The 17500-nt window shown below is 43.5% G+C and overlaps 1 protein-coding gene across 31 annotated transcripts in view; it reads left to right on the top strand.

The window, feature by feature from the left end:
- Positions 1-17500, top strand: part of EBF3 (EBF transcription factor 3) — a 113090-nt gene that overhangs the window by 18708 nt on the left and 76882 nt on the right. Inside the window, exon 7 of one of the 31 annotated variants that reach the window (XM_085555405.1) lies at positions 3826-3866. The exons of the other annotated variants lie outside the window; for them this stretch is intronic. Coding sequence (XP_085411531.1) covers positions 3826-3832 — 7 coding nt within the window. The 3' untranslated portion in view covers positions 3833-3866. The remainder of the gene's footprint in view (positions 1-3825; positions 3867-17500) is intronic. 31 annotated transcript variants of the gene reach the window in all.

The following is a 17500-nucleotide window of genomic DNA, read 5'->3' as shown; positions in this document are numbered from 1 at the left end:
AAACCACAAACCCCGCGGGATGGCAAATTTTAGAGATACTTTTAAAATGAAATTATCCAGCCAAACCTACAAGACAACTCTCTTGTACTTAAGACAATAACTGCAATCTGGAATTAATTTTTTTTGTGATAGGGCAAATCCAATTTGCTTCTTTAACTGTTGATTAAGGAATCAGTTCTACAAGGCTGTCCCCCATAAGTATTTGCTGTTTATTTGTCTGTGGAAAGCTGCTGGAATCCCCTCCAACTGGGAGTGCTGGGTCAGACGTGGCCATAATGAAGAGCAGTCTGGCAGCATTCAGCTTCTCTGACTGGGCTTGTTTGTGTTGAAGGGATAGTTTGCTTTTTTAGCAGCAAGCTGAGCCTACCAAATCGCTGCTCATGATTCAGGCAGTGCAATTTAAGGCAAGGAGGTAGAAACCTGTCCTATTTACCCAGGGTGCCTTTCAATGTATGGGGGGGGGGGAGAGAGGAGGGGAGGGGGGAGAAATGTGTATGTGCAATAAATAAACACTAATTAAATACGCCTTTAAATCAGGCAGGGCTGAATTTACACTGAAAGCCCAAAGAATATTCCAGTGTGAAAATAAAGCTTGATTTCACAAGCAAACACAGAATAACTCCCAGAAATACCATGGAATACACTCCTCTTGGAAAACAGAGCAGTTGGACCCTCTGGTTCCCCAAACTGAGATGGGACTTGCAACTGGGAAGGAACCCAAAATAAGAACACATGATGGGGGAACACAGGCATAAATGTGTTGGAGAACACCATTAACATTTCTCAGATGCAGCTGCCTGTGCTGCAGCAGCCATGGCAGGAGCTGTGCAGCTCCATGGAGATTTCAGCTCTCTGTGCTGCAGCTTGTTCATTGCCAGCAGCTCTGGGTCATCTGTACGCCAGCAAGTGACAGCCTGGGATGTGCATGATGTCACTCTGCACGCATATGAGCCTGGTGTGCTTACGTACACACAGTTCCAGGACCAGATTTTGACGGGCAGAAAAATAAATGCAACTGTGAAAACAGTCATCTCTGTAATGCTCGTAATTAATTTTTTAGTGCTAAGGGTACAGAAATGTGAGCAGTCAGCAGTTGTGCTTGTCCAGAGCCCAGCAGAAGAGAGGAGGGACTGGGACATCATGCTCTCAATCACTGCTCTGTCTCATTACCTGCTGTTTTGCTTTTGTGCCTGCTGTTTTTCGGCAGTCTGGGAAGTGATCTAAGTGTGACTTCCACTGCCTTGCCATGGGGCAGCAGGGCGGTTCCGAGCGGCTTCTCCCTGCTGTCCTTCCCATGCAGATCTGCTTCCTGGCATATGGAACCAGGGAAAGCAAAATTAATTACCTTGTGTCTTCAAACAGTTGGAGATCTCTTGTAAATGGGCAAACATGATCGAGGGACAGCCCTCTGGTCCTGTGCAGCAAAATGTATGATTCTCCTCAATCCCTCCTAAGTTTTCATTAGATTAAAGTATACAGGAGTCACTTTTCTGGAAAGGGAGAGTGAGATTTGGCTGCTGCAGGAGATGTGGACTGACCTGGGGCGAGGACAGGCTGCCCAGGGTGGCCGAGTCCCCATCTCTGGTGCTGTTCAGAACTGTGGGGATGTGGCACTGAGGGTTGTGGGCAGTGGGCACAGTGGGGGTCTCAGTGGGCTTTTCCAGCTTGAATGGTTGTGTGTTTCTATGACTCCATGAGGAGACATGGCCTGGTTTGGTACAGGGATACAGGAGGTCCCTCCTCTCCCAGTGTCTGGCTGGGGGAAGGGGCTCTTCTCGCCCATGGTGGAGGTGCCAATGTGGATGTTACCATCCACCATGTCAGCCCACAGTACCCAGAGGGAACTCAGATTGAGTGCACCTTCACAGACTCTATCAGAGCAGCTATGCAGTTTTATTCCACATTAACACTGCTGTTGAAGGTGTTGCATTTTGCATCTCCGCTCCCCTGTCTTTCCTTGCGGGATACTGTCCCTGCAGGGCAGGGCTAAGGGTCAGGAGGTGGAGGGAACACCAAGACCCACCTGGGGAGCTGTGCATGGAGGTGCTGTGCTGGTAGGATGAGCTGGCCCTGCTCCCCATGCACAGCCCACGAACCCCAAGTGCTGCAGCAGGGCTCTCATTAGGAGTGCGAGTCTGCATCGCTGTGGCTCTCCATACTGGATTAGGCCCAAAGTCAGTAAAACTAAAATTACAAACATAAAATAACTACTTACTGGCACAGCATGCATGTTTTCACACATTCCATCCTATTCCGCGGGCTTTTCTAGAGACAGTAATGTAACAGAATATGCTTGAACATATGGCAGAATTAACAATTGAACCAGCTTCTGTAGGTAATATAACATTTTATTTTGTGTGCTAGTACGTGTATGCGGGTCATCTGATGCATATGTGTCGATTTAAACAAAGTACAGTTGTATATATATATATTTTAACATAAATTACAGTAGGCAATACCAGTGCCCAGCCAGCGTTAAAATATCCCTTTTACGTATCATTTAAACTCCAGAATAATTCTGACCTGTGAGATGGAGATGGGGGTTGTCTCCCCTTGCCTTTGTGCCACAGCTCTTTGCACGCTGAGCCACGATGCAACGTTGGTTTCATCTTTCATTTTTCATTGCATATTTCTGGGATTGCAGGAGAGGTTCTTGTCAGCAAAAATAACTCTCCCCTCATTTGCCCTGTTGTGATAAACTGGCATACTGATTACCTATGATTCCTGCGGTATAATTTTCAGATTACTTAACTCTCCTGGGTTCTGATTGTGAAAAGATGCTTCTGTTTTGGCATGACGTCAGTTGAGCCCCCAAATAAATGCAGCCCTAATGATCCACAGGTATAACTTCTGCTCTTTGATACGTATACCTGCTCATTTCTCCTCATGACAGCACAGTGCACGTGACACAGACAACCTTGCTTACATTTAAGGAAGATACAATGTAAGAAATACAAACATAGACGAATAAACATAGCATCGAGTCATGTTGTGTGTTAATTACTGCAGTCACAGCAGACTTTGAGATGCACAGTTTTTATGTGAGAGGCTGAGGTTCCTTTCTCCCGGCAGAAAAAACCACTTGCAAAACAAAAGGGCTTTGAAGAAATCTGCATATGATGGGAATAAATTCCCCCAGAAGGAGTCAGCGAAGTAGATGCATTTGTCCAAAATAAAAGTGCCATTTAATAAACAAAAAGAGCAGCTGAATTGACATTTGCAGTGCAATAGTAAACAGTGTCACTTTTAACTCCAGTTAAATACTCCAGCAGAGTTTTTTCTGGCTCTGTCTATTTCTCCTGGCTGACTAAGAAGGCTTTTAATACAATGCAGCACGTTTTAATTACTTTCACCATTCAATTCATTTCAGATTAAAAAATACCACGTTTAGAAATAATACACGGAGTTGATTTAAATGTAATTGTTGTAGAACTTGAAGAAATATGTGGGTTGGCAACCGTTCCACGAGTCCTTTGTTGTTTCAGAGTTTAGCAGTTAAGAACAACACAAATACATTTTGTTTGTGGTGGGTCACAGGTTCAAAGAGACTTTGAAAAAATAGACTGGGGATAATTGGGTTATCAGATGCAGACACTGCAGGGAATTGAGCATTATCTCTTCTCAGTGTTAGGACTACTGGGTCACTTCCTTCACTCCCCAGCTTCATTCTCTGTCAGCCTGACACGATCCAGATGACCGAAATGGGCTTTTACTGGTTACCACCCCAAAGTTCTCCCTTTCTCCATCCTTCAACAGGTTGATTTTATGAGCCATGGCCGTACTAAATAACGTCTTGCCTTGCTTTCTCCCCCATTGATTCAACAGTCTTTAATTGCTTGGAACACAAGCCAGATCCTTGGATTCAAGTGAGTCTTCCTTCACCTTCAGCTGCTGTTACTCATTTCTATTAGACAACGTCTAACTAAGATATTGACTTGCACTTTGACATTGGCACTGCTACTGTGTTTGATTGCACTGTCAATCTAAAAAAATCTTTCAAACTAGCAGTAAAACTTGTAATTGTTTAATTTCATTCTGCATAAGCTTTTCTGTCCAGTGCTTGCTCTCGTTGAGTGGCTGCAATAGGCCACTCTGCATTGTGTAGAGATAGCGGATAGCGCATTAACTAACTCATTGTGCACAGCATTAATTCACTAATTTTGAATATTTTACAAGTGCTTTGCATGAGCAGATAGGAGATACTTATCTACAATCATTCTCAGTTAATGATGGCAAGAGATTCTATCTTTTTGCACAATAAGTTGGGCGTATTTTGAAGATGATGGTTTGCTTTCTGCTGCATACCTGCATGACTGGAGTTCTTTGGGGAAGTGTGAGAGCATTCATTGTTTGTGTCTTCTGAAGAAAAGAGCTCCAACATCAGCATGGCTGTTTCCTATTTCATACATTGTTATCCATAGGACTTAGTGCATGGGTAGGTACTGCTCCTTGAGGTGCATTTCAGGCTGTGGAAGCAGGGCTGGCAGTCCTGAGTTCTGAAATCCACAGATAGAAGTGCATGGATTCACTGAATTTATCTATCACCGTGTTGAAGTGCATTGAAACTATAGCCAGGTCGATATCACTGAAAATCCACATTTCAGAGAAGTCTCACTTTTTGAATCCAAACACAATGTTCAGGAGCATCCAGAGGGAGATCCCGGAGTTCGAGTCTTATACTGTTTCTTTGATGTAAGACTTTGAAATCTTCCTTTGTTTTCATTATTGGAATTGTTTTTAAACAGCTGAAAATAGCACTTAAAATCAATTAATCTTAAGTATTTCAGCTTAATACTGAGAATTTATTGTCATCCACTTACTTCCTCTCCATGCTGAATGTTTAATGCCAGCTTGCTTGCTTGTGCTTACTCTGTAAATTAGCATTATCCACCCTATATCTGCTCGTTTCTGAAGAATTATTATACAAAGCCTCATTTTAAGGAGGTCAGACCCCTGCATGATGATTTGTTGTTCATGAATCTACTTTGTGCCAATTTGTGTGTGCATGTGCAATCAGAAGTGACTTGGAGTGAGTGAGATAATAATCATCTGCTGCTGATATGAAGACTTCCTCTATTCGGCTACCATGAATCAGGCTGATTCCAAGTGAATGAGATTTTAATCACCTGTCACTGCCGCCAGCACTTTCTCTATATTTATGATAATTTTTTTTGTCTTTTTATTGAAATCAGTGTTGACTGAATCAAGTAATCCTGATTAGCAATCTCACTGTATCCAGTCAAGAGTGAAATGCATCAGAGCATTATTGGTACACTGAACATACTGAAATTGAAAAAAAAAAAGGCCAGCCTAAATGAGTCAGCGCGTTGTGTTGGTTATAGGTGGGTGTTTGGATGGGTGAGCTTATACTAATTGTTCCCCAAACCTGAGCTGTTGCTCATTACCAGTGGGCAGCATGGCATGGCGGTGGTGTGTGGTGACCTGCAGGCTGGAAGTTGTTCTGCACATTGGCTGTACTTTGAATCACACCTCCCAGGTCCCAGTTGGGTACACAGAGTGAAGCCACCAGGGTGGTGTGCGTGGAAGTCAGGGCAGTGCTGCCAAAGAGGCATTTTCTTTCTTTTAGTGTTGTAATATACACGTAAACAGAAGAACAGTGTAATGCAGAGTGAGGCACAACTCTACTTCTATGTGAGCTCCTACTTTTTATTCAGTGATATTACTGCCACATGTCATAGGAAGTTTCAGATCCTTCCTGCTATGGATGCAAACCCGGGATGTGGCTAATAAGTGACTTTAGAGCCCTTTTGCATTCAAGGCCAGGCTGGATGTGGCTCTGGGCAGCCTGGTCTGGTGCTTGGTGGCCCTGCACATAGCAGGGGTGTTGAAATGAGATGAGAATTGTGGGCCTTTTCAACCCAGGCCACTCCATGATTCTACGATTTAGGTTTTTAAAAGAGTGATTTTCCAAAGGCAGGGGATTGAGTCACCCTCCCAGAGAGATGGGCAGACCAAAATGGGGCCGCATAGCCCTGCATCCTACTTACAGAAAGAAGGAATATTCAGCACAGCCATATTCTGGTTACAATTGTCTTGAGCCTAAGTACCTGGCAATTAGATATCTCAGTATTCAATCCAGTCCCCAAATCATATTTCCCTACATTATGGAGTTATAAGTATCATAAGAAATTACACTGCTAATAGTAAAATAACTGCAGTAGTGCTGGAGGGGAAAAAAAGTGTACATAGGGGTACCTAGATCTGCTCCTCTTAGTCCTATTCCTTCGGGGTTGCTGAAGCTGGGGTTTATCTCTTTAATCCTTACATTTATTTTCTTGTACTTACTGTTTTTTCTTTTCCATTTCTTTTGGATGGATGCAACATTCAACTTCATTCCCTCTTTTTTTTCCCCTCCTTTCTTACCCAGCATGCTTGTGCTTCAGCCTTTTGTCATCCACCCCTTCCCATCCCTCTCCTTTCTGCTGCCTTTGTTCCACCCCTAACCTGTTATCAGTGACTTTCTGCCACCGTGCCCATCGGAGCGCTTCCCAGTGCTGTCATGGTCAGCCACACGCTTCCCTGAGATCTTTTCCTTCCGCAGTTTTTGTTGTTTTGCCTTCTGTGCCAGCCTGATTCCTTTCTTTTGTCTTCCTTCCTGTTCATAAAGCACTGTTTGGTGTCGGGCCTGTTTTTATGTGGTCTCTTTCACCCAAGAGCTACAACTATCTGCTTGTGAACTGATTTACAGCTCTGTCACTCGTCTCCCGACTTGTTTTTTCTCTGCAGACCTGTAGCTCAGCCTCTCCTTTGAATCCCTCTTTCAGAAGGTTTGCAGTGAGCTTGAACTAAATGTGAGTGAAAGTTAACATCAGTTTCAAACTGCTCCACAGCTTCAGAGGGTGCTGTGCACCTGATCTCTGTCACCCTGACACAGCGCCAGCGCTGTCTTTGAGGACATCACTTTCAAGCTGCAGACAAATTCTTCTTCCATAATACCAGTTTCCTTTTATTTCTTTTTCCTTTCATTGAAAGGCAGAAGTCTTATCCTGGGTCTTATGCTTTCAGCACTCTCCCTTTTTCATTCTCATCCTTTCCTCCTTCTGCTTCAAAAGACCACAAAACCTTCACCTCCCCGTTGTTCTCACCGTAAGACCACCATAGGCTCCATCCTGCCCATTTCATTAAATACAATTGGCTCCCCTTGAATTCAAAGGCATTTACAATTTACTAATCTTATTTCATCTTGCCAGGTGAAAGCCTCACCCCTCTGGTCTGTCAGCTGCACCAGCACTGCCAACCATCACTGTTGGTTTGTGCACATCTTAAGGGCAGAATCTCACATTCTTCCTCATGTATAAGATATGAAAATCCCTTCTCCTCAGTGTAAGCTGCAAAAGCATCGATTTGCTTTCTTTCAGTTGTCTCCCCTTATTTGTCTCACTACCGTTGTAGCAAGGTGCAGATCAATGCCTAAAGGATATGCCAAGAAAGAAAACTGGCTTCCTCATTATTCCCATGTTGTGAGAAAGGGTAGTTTGATCTGGAAGCAGTTGTTGTGGACACGTGTCCTGGCATCAGATAGGTACATGTTCTGGTAGTGAATGGGAGGAGTAGTGCTGCATTGCTGCAGGATGGGAGGTCAGGCAGAGAGCTGCTTTGGAGAGAGGGAGAGACCTGGGATGCATTCCACTTCCTCCCCTGCATCCCTGTCCTCATCCACCTTCAGTGTGTCAGTGAGCCAAATACCTGTTTAGATGTTTTAATCCTTCATCAAGAGTCAACTTCCTTCTCTTTCCCTAATTTCCCTGCTGTCACTGCATGCTATTACTTCCAAAATAGCCTCCATATCAGCTGCACATTCAGTCATACTAAATAATGCACAAGGTATGCATATCCATAGCTGCCAATCCGTTTACATTACTTTTTAATAGCTGCATATGCATGTCGTTCTTACCATCTAAATAATTTTCCTACTGCAAAAAGCATAATTTTCCTTATTTTTTAAGGTGCATTCGGTGTTTTCAGTGAGAATTTCAGGCTGTGTTGGACACCAGTACAACCTGCCTACTGCCCAGAACAGGAATTTAGGTAAAGTCAAAAGAGAAATTAAAAGTCACCATCTTGATGCACCTTGGATTGCTTGCAGCAGCTCGCAGCAGATGCAGCAGAGCTCCCTATTTGTGCTGTGGATTTGTGCTGCTGGTGCTGTGCTGGTGACTGGCCACTGAGGGCTGGAACTGGGGCAGCTCCCCAGTGTAGAATCAGTTCTAGTTATTTCTGAATTGTCATTAATTTTATTCTTTTCCTCATTTATTAACGGGCCTAGTTTCTCCCTCATCTTCTTATCACATAAACAATTATATTAAAAGACCGTTCTTAAGGCTGTAATCAGAAGTAAACCAAAAATGCTCTGATGGAGGTAGCCCTGCAAGCTTTGCATGGACTCCCCATGCATGGTGGTCAGGAGATTGGTTTGGCTATATTGGCAGAAGTAGGGCCTCCCACTATAACCTCCAAGATCATCAATCCAGCCATCCACATACCACCAAAATTTCCCATTAAGCCATGTCCACAAATCTTTCTAAATTTTCCTTGAACACCTACAGGGTTGGTGACTCCATCCCTCTCTGTGCAGCCCATTGCAGTGTCTGACCACTCTCTTGGAGTAGAAGTATTTTCTAACCTCCAACCTAAACCTCCCCTGGCACAACTCAAGGCCATTCCCTCTAGTTCTATCACGAGTTACATAGGAGAAGAGCTAAGTGGTTAAGTGTGTCTGTAACTGCACCTGTACATGATGCACAGGAGATGCCTGGGGTCCCATTCTTCAGAGTGTGTCAATATGCAGCACATGAGGTGTCCTAAACGCAGCTGCCATTGACTTCAGTTGGAGCAAGATGCACAAACTGGGTCTGCAACTGGGGCTGCAAGTCAGGTGCCATACAATGAGTCAGGTGGAATTAATTATTGCATATAAAATATTTGGCTTGAGTAGAATAGAGGTACATTCAAAGCATTATTGAAAGAGTAGCTAATTACCATAATCATCTTTCTTTGGAGCTTCTGACTTCTCCTTTTCCCAGTTTTTAACATTATCAACAAGATATTAAGGGGGCTGATTAAAAAAAATATCTCTAATTAATCTTGTATTTCTGCTATAAGAGGAACGGTCTGGTAAAAAAAGTGTCATTTTATTATCATGGATTATCTAACACTGAGTGGTAACAGTGTAAAATAAGGTCCTTTATGCACCTTTCAGCTTTCCTACCAAAAACATGGATTTAATTTTCCTAGGCCTGTGATACATCATCAGCCTTGAAACATTTAAACCCACTGCAGAGACCATATCAAATTCAACTGTGGACAGCAACTAAAGAAAAGGATCCCTAAAATTTACCAAACATTTGTTCACAGCAGAGGAGTGATAAGGGTGTGAAATGTAACAGCCTATCTAAATCACAGAGCAGGAAGCCTAGCGGGAACGCACACTCCTGCTCTTACTCCCAGAGAAGCTCTCTCTGCTAATTAATTAACTTCTCCCTAGTTGAGAGCCTGTTGAAGAAAAACTGCTCTGACCCCTTGTTGTTCAGTCTGAGTGTTCAGGAGAGGTGGGAAGGAACGCACTGCAAGTAGACACCCTATAGGGAAGGGTCAACATTGAAAGTAATTGTTTTTCACAAGGCTGGAAAGGAAGAAGGAGAGAAAAAAGGATCGTGGACTTGGAGAACAGGATAATGGACACAAACAGCTGAAGGATGGGGGATGAAAAGAAGCAAAGAGAAGAGGGAGCAATGTACTGAGTGAAGAGAAAACTGGAAGGGGAGCAAGAACTGATAACTAGGAGTGGGTCCCATCAGAAGGTCCCAGGCTGGAAGGCATCTCGTTCTGCTAAGCACCCTGCTCCAAAGAGAAGGTGATACCAATGTCGTACAATGGCAGCAGACAGGTTGGAAAAGAAGGGAGAAGAGAAGCTCCCAAATATTCAGAGGTAACCAGGAAACCGTGAATTCTAAAGGAGACGGGAGAAAATTAACGCTAGGAAGTTGCTGAAGTTATTAAAAGATAAGATTTATAGGCAAGTTCATTTCAGCCGGCTGGCTATCCAATCAACTACTGTTGCTAATTGGATTAGTTGCCAAAATAAGCTAAGAATAGAACCTTTCTTTTTCTTCTCGTTAATGCTTTCCAGGGACAAAGTCCTTGCGGGCAAAAATTAAATCTTTATTTCGAGCAACATAAAATTATCCTCTATAAAAGAGAAGAACCTTAACACTTAGCTGTAGCTCCTTCTTCTGCAGATGTTACAGTGGTTAACAGTCTTCTGCAATTACAGTGTGCTGCGAAATGGAACATTCTTGTTCTCCTCCAAATCAAGTGGTTTGTGGCAGATGCCTACTATCGTTCCTCTTTATTTTGTCATTTTTTTCTTGTCCTTTCTCGAAGAATTTCATTGATACATTTTCCGCAGTTGACTTACAGCTTTCTGGCAATATAAATACTTCTGACATAATGGAACAACCCTGGAGAAAGCCTTAGGTAATTCCAGAGTGCCCCTTAATATGGAGAACCCTGAGCATCCTCCTATTAAGTTTTTTTCCTAAAGCCAGTGCAACTGTTTACAAAACAGTGCATTGAGAAAGAAGCCTATTTCTTTCATTCCCTTACAAAAATCCATCCACATCATAATCCATAAATAAATTACATATAAAATGCATGCTCTCTTCTGTCTTCTTCTGCCCTCTAAAAGCAACAGATCCATTTAAATGAGTAATATGATGGTTTCTGTTACTTATGTTTTAGTATTATTACGTTGTATCCAACCAACATAAATACATAGGCTACACTTTCTTGAGGGCCACGCAGTGTGATGCCCACCCCTGCCCTTGGTTTATGACCTACCTTAACAGGCTTTTTCTTGGGAAGATCTGTTCTTCAGCTAGTATTAGCTTCTATGTCTAAACACGATTGATTACTCTAGTCCCTCTCTTTAAGTTTTAGCTTCAGATTTTTTCTTCGACAAAGAAAGACTGTAATTTAGGAGAGGAGATGATCCTCCTAAGTCCCTTATGGATCTTGATCACAGATGGAGGGCAGAATCTTCAGTTTGAAAGAGGTTGAGACAAAACCAGTTGAGGAGGTTGTACGCAGTTCCCTCTGAAGGACAGAAAATATCTTTGTGTGATGTAATTGGTAAGGAGTGAGCATGGCAGCGAAGGCAGCATGATGTCAGCAACAATGGTATATGACTTCAGAGTGGGGAGTCTTACATCCAGTTTGGGTTTTGGCTGCTTGCACTCAGCTGCCAAATGGTTGAGTTCATTGCAAACACAGCCCGAGATGCTGGCTGCACATTGTTCAGTGCAAAACAAGTGATCACAGGCACTGAGCTCGTGGACCATAGTCCATGCTTCATGCAGTCTTCCTTGTGTCCACAAGAGAAGCTCAGTTTGCTATAGCTTCAGTTTGAAAAGTCTGTCTGCAAATTGCTTTGCATGAGCTAAAGCTTATTCTCTCTTTTTTCACTCTGTACTTTAATTGATCAATTGATCTCCCTGGATAAGTTAGTAATTGTGAAGGTGACAAACTCATGGGGGTACCTCGAAGTGGCAGCCTGCTACTACCTGTGGAAATGGTGGCTTGAAAACCATAATAACTAGAAGTAAAATGCTCTCTCTGTAGTCTTGTGTAGAGGATTAAATTAACCCCTCTTCTGTCCACTGTGGTGCAAAGCCATGGAATCATTAGCAAGAATTGCAGCTTTCATTAGTGGGTGGTAGTACCATTGGGCACTATGCAAAAATATGCACACAGTTGATACACACATTTCACACACTGTCCATCCATTTACATCAAAGCAAAGCAAGTTTTTCTAGGCTGAGACCCTGGAACTCATTGCAAAGAGTACCTTCCCAAAGAAGCCTCCTATAAAATTAGGCCAATTAATTATAATTAATAAAGAAGTCATCATTGGGTGATAAGTTTGGACCTTTTTTCAAGTCTGGTATGAAAACAGAATCCAAACATTGCCCATGCAGAACTGAGTGTGGCCACGTCTGCCCCAGCATGCAGGCATCCCTTTGGTAGCACTGAGAAGCAGCAACTATCCTATTCATCTCAGCACTGAGGATCTAAAGTTGCAGATTACTTCTCCTCCCTGTCATCAAACCATTATCAGCTTCTCCACTGCTGAGTCACATAGATATCAAGATACTTCTATCTATCCTAGGAATCCTGCCTCACATTGGGTGCCAGCTTTTCCACCTGTTACTTACTCAGCTATGGACTTACCCATCTGTTACATGGGGTCTTACAAATATGTTTGAGTACTTTTAACTTGTTGTCCTCACCACTGCAGAACTTTTATGGGCAATGCAAATTTTCATATCAGATTAATCAATAGAGAAAATAGATTATATTTGATTTTGTTTAATATACTTGGCATTGTCACAGAGACACTACAATCACCCTAGAAACCTTACTGTAAAGCACTATGAGTTTCATCCATATCTAATTCAGCAAACATCACTACTCACAACCAAATAAAAACATACAGAGAAGGTGCAGTTGATTTTTGCAGGTTGTAATTGAAATCATGTGTCCCGTATCAGTTACCCAAAGCGAAGCTCATCAAATAAAGCATCCAAGTAGCCATCTTGCCTGGATGTTAAACACTTGCCTTCGGGAGGGAGCAACCATCCAACATCTGTTGGGTTGCACTTACCTTGGGGCCAGGACAAGTAGGTGGGATGAGGGAGGATGCCCTGCAAACACTCGGGATAACCCAAAAGACTTGGAAACCAGCTGAGATGCATTTGCAGCTAAATATGATCCAGCTGTGTGGAACAAGACTTATTATCAGAAAAGTTTGGGGAGATACCCAGAATGTCATGCAGTTCTACTAATATTAGCTTTAGCAACTCACAATTATAATGACTAATTGGAGCCATCACTCATTGCTATTGAGTTCCCAGGTGAAAACTATGGACCAGAACCTCCATTAGCATAAATTAGCATTGGAAAGTCAATTAAGTTACACTGATTTTACACTAGTTTTACTGTCTTTCACAATGCTGAGAGGAAAAAGCCCAATTTCTGACTTCAATTATCTTTTTTTTTTTTTCTCTCCCAAGCAAATTATTATTGCATTTTAAAAACACACCTCCATAAGTATACACAGCTTCAGCCAGAAAACAATACTGACGTTAATGTGCCAGGTAAAGCAGCTCTGCTTAACCGCTTTCTTAGGTGCAGTCTGCGACTTCCAAGTTGGCTCCAGGGGGCTGAATGGGCAACTGCTCTTGTCAGGGAAGGATGCAGAGTAGATAAGAGGTTTTCTGTGACAGGTGGCTTTAGAGGAACTGGTGCCCATTCCTATCAAAGTGTGCCAAAAAGCTTTTTTTTCCCCTGTCTTTTGGGTGTGTATAGGAGGAAGTGAAAAAGGAAAATACAAAAGTGTGAAAACATGCAATGTGAACTGATTTCAGGAAAACAGAAGCATGTGACTAATTGTACTGTCTTTATAATTTGGTGTACCTCAGTGTTTAGCTTTGAACCAATGGTGTTCTCCAGCAACATAAATCTTAGTGGGAATCTGGCAATAATGGCACAGAAAAAGTCTGTGGGTTGATGGATGGCGTAAACGTCAAAAAGAATGCTCTTAATGTTTTACCCTAACTTAAAGTTATTGGAGGCATTCAGGAAAGTATTCCTGGAAAGAATGGAGCCACGTGCAAAATATCAGTGGTTTGTCAGCCCTCATTCAACAGAACTGTACGAGTGGATAAGATTGTATGAGCTATATGGCAGTGAGAATAAAAAAATCAATGGATGATAGCCTAACAAATCCAAGAGCTTTGAAATTCTTTGCCCCATATGGCACACAGGTACTGGTTTGTAGTTCCATTACAATACTCAAAAAAGAAAAAGCCAAACCCCAAACTAAACGCCGGTTGAGGGTTTTAGGTTTGTTTTCAAAGATTATCTCCCATCTGCAGAGATAGATCAGTGTCAGGCTGGCCCCGTGCCACTGGAGGGACTGAACGAGAGGAGAAGCCTGAGGTCTGCTGAGTGGAGTGCAAGTGTATTTGACGTAATGAGAAATTCCCCTAAGCATAATTTTTCATTTACAGTGGCACCAGCGTATCTGACCCGGTCCACCAAGAAATGCTTATGCCAATTTTCAGGCAGAAGTCATGAGCTGATTGTTGTGTATATATATATATTTTAGCAGCTAAACCCTGTTTTTGTAGCTCACCGTATCACCACAAATATTTCAGTTTAATGGTAGGGCTTCAGACGATGGGAGGGGAGGTGTCAGCACACAGCTGCCATTTGGTCGCTCTTGTTATTGCTCACAGCCTCGTTAGGGCAGGCTGGTGCCCCCAGTGCCCGTAGTATGACTGACTCAACCACCACATCCCCTGAGTCCTCCTGCCCAGGGCCCACGCAGCCCAGGGTGCTGCATGCTCCTGAGATGCTCCTTCGAAACTGAACTCTTGCATTTTTGCCTTTGGCTTTCCCCTCGCCACCAGGGCCCATGGCCTCAGCCTCAGCTCTGCCCATGGGGTTTTGCCATGGCAGCTCTGTGTGCCAGGGCCTGATTCTGCTCCCAGCCCTACACTGGTCCCAACACCAGCCCTGGTGCCCCTGTTCTCTGCAGCCATCTGGGGCTGGAGGGGCACCGTGGGCTGCAGTTCTCCCCAGCTGCACACACAGAGATTAGGGCCACATGATTCTGTTTGATAATTCTATCTGCTGTCATAGCTCATTTCAGCATCCCTCCAAACTCTTGGCTTCCAGTGGGAAGTGTTCCAAACAGATTTCATACCACCAATAAGAACAAGGTAGCAAATGCTGCAGTGAAATATTCAGGATTCAAGTACTTTCTGAGGTCTGACCTCTTAACTGTCTTTCTACACGTTTTCACTTGAGTGAATGTGGAATGTCCACATCCTCCAGGTGTTTCCAGCCAGCAGATCTCATTGACCTCAAGAATCATGCAGGGGAAAATCATAGAATCATATCAGAGAATCATAGAATGGCCTGGGTTGAAAGAGACCACAATGATCATCCAGTTTCAACCCCCTGCTGTGTGCAGGGTCACCAACCAGCAAACCAGGCTGCCCAGAGCCACATCCAGCCTGGAAATGTTTTAAATCAGTTTTTCATATTTGCTGCCTTTTGCTTTATTTCAGTTTGTGTGCTATAGTAATTAATATTGCTAAGAGCTGTAGAGGTATGTTTTGTATGGGAGAGGGCCTGCCAATGCAGTGGTGTTGCACAGATCTTTGTAACCAGGTCAGTGGCAACCACTGGCTTTTTGGATGTAGATAATCCTGAGCCCACAGCCCTTGGATGTGGTGGAAGGTGGATGTCTTTGCTTTGGAGAGTTTCCCAGTGTACTTCAGCCAGAGCGGGGTAAGCCCTCTGTGGGTGATGTCAGCAAGGGCAGATGAACAGTGGTGTCCTTCAAGCTGGGTGAGGATGAGGCGGACCCTTCAAGGAGGGTGCAAGAGGCCTGAGATGAGTGAGTTCTGCATGGTGCCGTGGCCCTCCCACAGCCCCTGAGCTCTACACGGGGCCTTGAACCCTATTGCTGCCATCCCGGTACTGCCATGTGCGGGATGAGTGGGGAAATGCTTCCGAGCTGAGAGGTAAAAGAAAAAAAATAAAAGCCAAAACAGAGCCCATAGATGGTAATGGCAATGTTTTGTTATCTTTATGTTGTTTTCTTTGCATGCTTGTTAAAAAGTGGAGTCAGAGTGTCTGAGACAGAGCCCTAACAAGTTCCTTCTAATCAGCCCCGGAATGCTTCTGTCAGGCACAAGAAAAATGCTCAGCTTGAACAAAGCTGCATTTTTCCCCCAAGAAACACATTTGTTTAAAGATTGGCCTGTCAATTTGTGAATCAACATTTCGGCTTTTTGCTCAGACATCATGCTTTTGCTTTTTTTCCCCCAAGAAGGGGAAATAATACAAAGCTGCTATTTGTTGTTTGAAGGAAGTAAACTTCATCAGGTCGACTTAGATGTGTGCTTCAAATGTCACTCAGTACAGCTTTCTTGTAATGAAACGCTGCATACAGATTTCTTCCTTTAGGCTCAAGGGGATTAGACCCAGCAAAAGAAAAATTCAGTCTTCCTTGCTGTGGTGCATCAGAGTGAGAAGTTTAAAATCCACAATTTATTCAAATATTGATATTTCTACTTGTCAGAAGAGAGGTGCCTTGAAATTTCCACTGAGCACTGTTGTCAGAAGAATGGCAAGAAATGTGTCAGATAATTCATAAACGGAGTTCACTACTGTGAAATCAGTTGGGAACAGCAAAAAAAAATAAATAATAAAATATCTAAAAAAAAATATATCTTGTCGATGTAGAATAGGGGCAATATAACAGAAAATAGCACTCACTTTTCCATCATGTCAAGCAAATGCTCAATTTGGGCCAGGTATTTTTTGAAGCAGCCTGCTGCTCCTGGAGAGCCCCCAGTGCAGGAAGAGAGGTGGGAGCTGCTCTGCAGCGCTGCCCTGCCGTCCTGCCCGCATCTGGTTTGCATTACAGCCTTAAAAAGCTGTGAACGACTGGGGTAATGATGTAAAGCACCAGTGTAAATTCCAAACTGTTGATAGCAGGGAGTGAAGCTTAAGAAATTTTCTTCGTATTTTTTAACCCCCGCCATGTGTTGAAGTCATCTATTCCTTCCCTTTGAGGCCGGAGGAGCGGAGGGATGCAGGCTGCACTCTGCGTGCTTGCCATTCTTGTCTGCGCCTAAATCTTCCCCTTTAAAACAAATAAAGAAATCCACGGTGCTCCCCATTCTGGAGCTCCCTTTGCTCATGAAGAACAGGGCCTCGAGGGGCTGGGGGTGGCTGTGTGGGCGCTGGGGGCACTGGGAGCACCCAGCTCACAGCTGACAGAGACACCCATCACCCTCAGATTGTTGGGGCAAGGACAGCATAAATCCTCTGGGTGCCACAGTTGGATGCAGGGGCACCCCCTGAGCTGGGTTAGTTTGGTTTTCATTTCTTTTTTTTTTTCCTACAGTTTTCTTTTAATACCTTCGAGGGGGGAAAAAAAAGGGGAAAAAAAAAAGCTATGTTAAAGATGATGTGGATATTTTAGAAATGCCCTTAGAATAACAGTATGATAGGAGGCTTTCATTAGTCAGTATAAAAATAAACACAGCATCTTCTCCAGTGAAGGCATTCCAGGGATCACGTTCCTTGTTTTTGTTGCTTTGTTTCAAGTCAATGTACTCAAAGTCCCTCAGACTGCAGTTGTGTTTCAGAGGGGGAAGCTGAGCTGAACACAGCAACCCGGTGCTCTCCAGCCAGAGCCCGACAGAGAAACAAAGGGGATCAATTCGACCTGCGAGCTGGATTTGCGGAGAGCATTTTGCTGTAGGATTTCCAGCAGCTGCAATTCAGAGCTCTTCCCCAGGCCTTGCGAGGGAGCACCTCTTAGAGAGCCCAAGGATATTTACCCTCATATCCTCACACCGGTTTATTTCTATTTGTGAAGTGGAAACTGCTTTCTAAT

The sequence above is a fragment of the Coturnix japonica genome, chromosome 8 (genome assembly GCF_054131305.1).
Source record: "Coturnix japonica strain WE chromosome 8, WE-NBRP24, whole genome shotgun sequence".
Taxonomy (NCBI): Eukaryota; Metazoa; Chordata; class Aves; order Galliformes; family Phasianidae; genus Coturnix; species Coturnix japonica.
The sequence above is the reverse complement of the archived record's forward strand: the minus strand, read 5'-3'. Positions and strand labels throughout refer to the sequence as shown.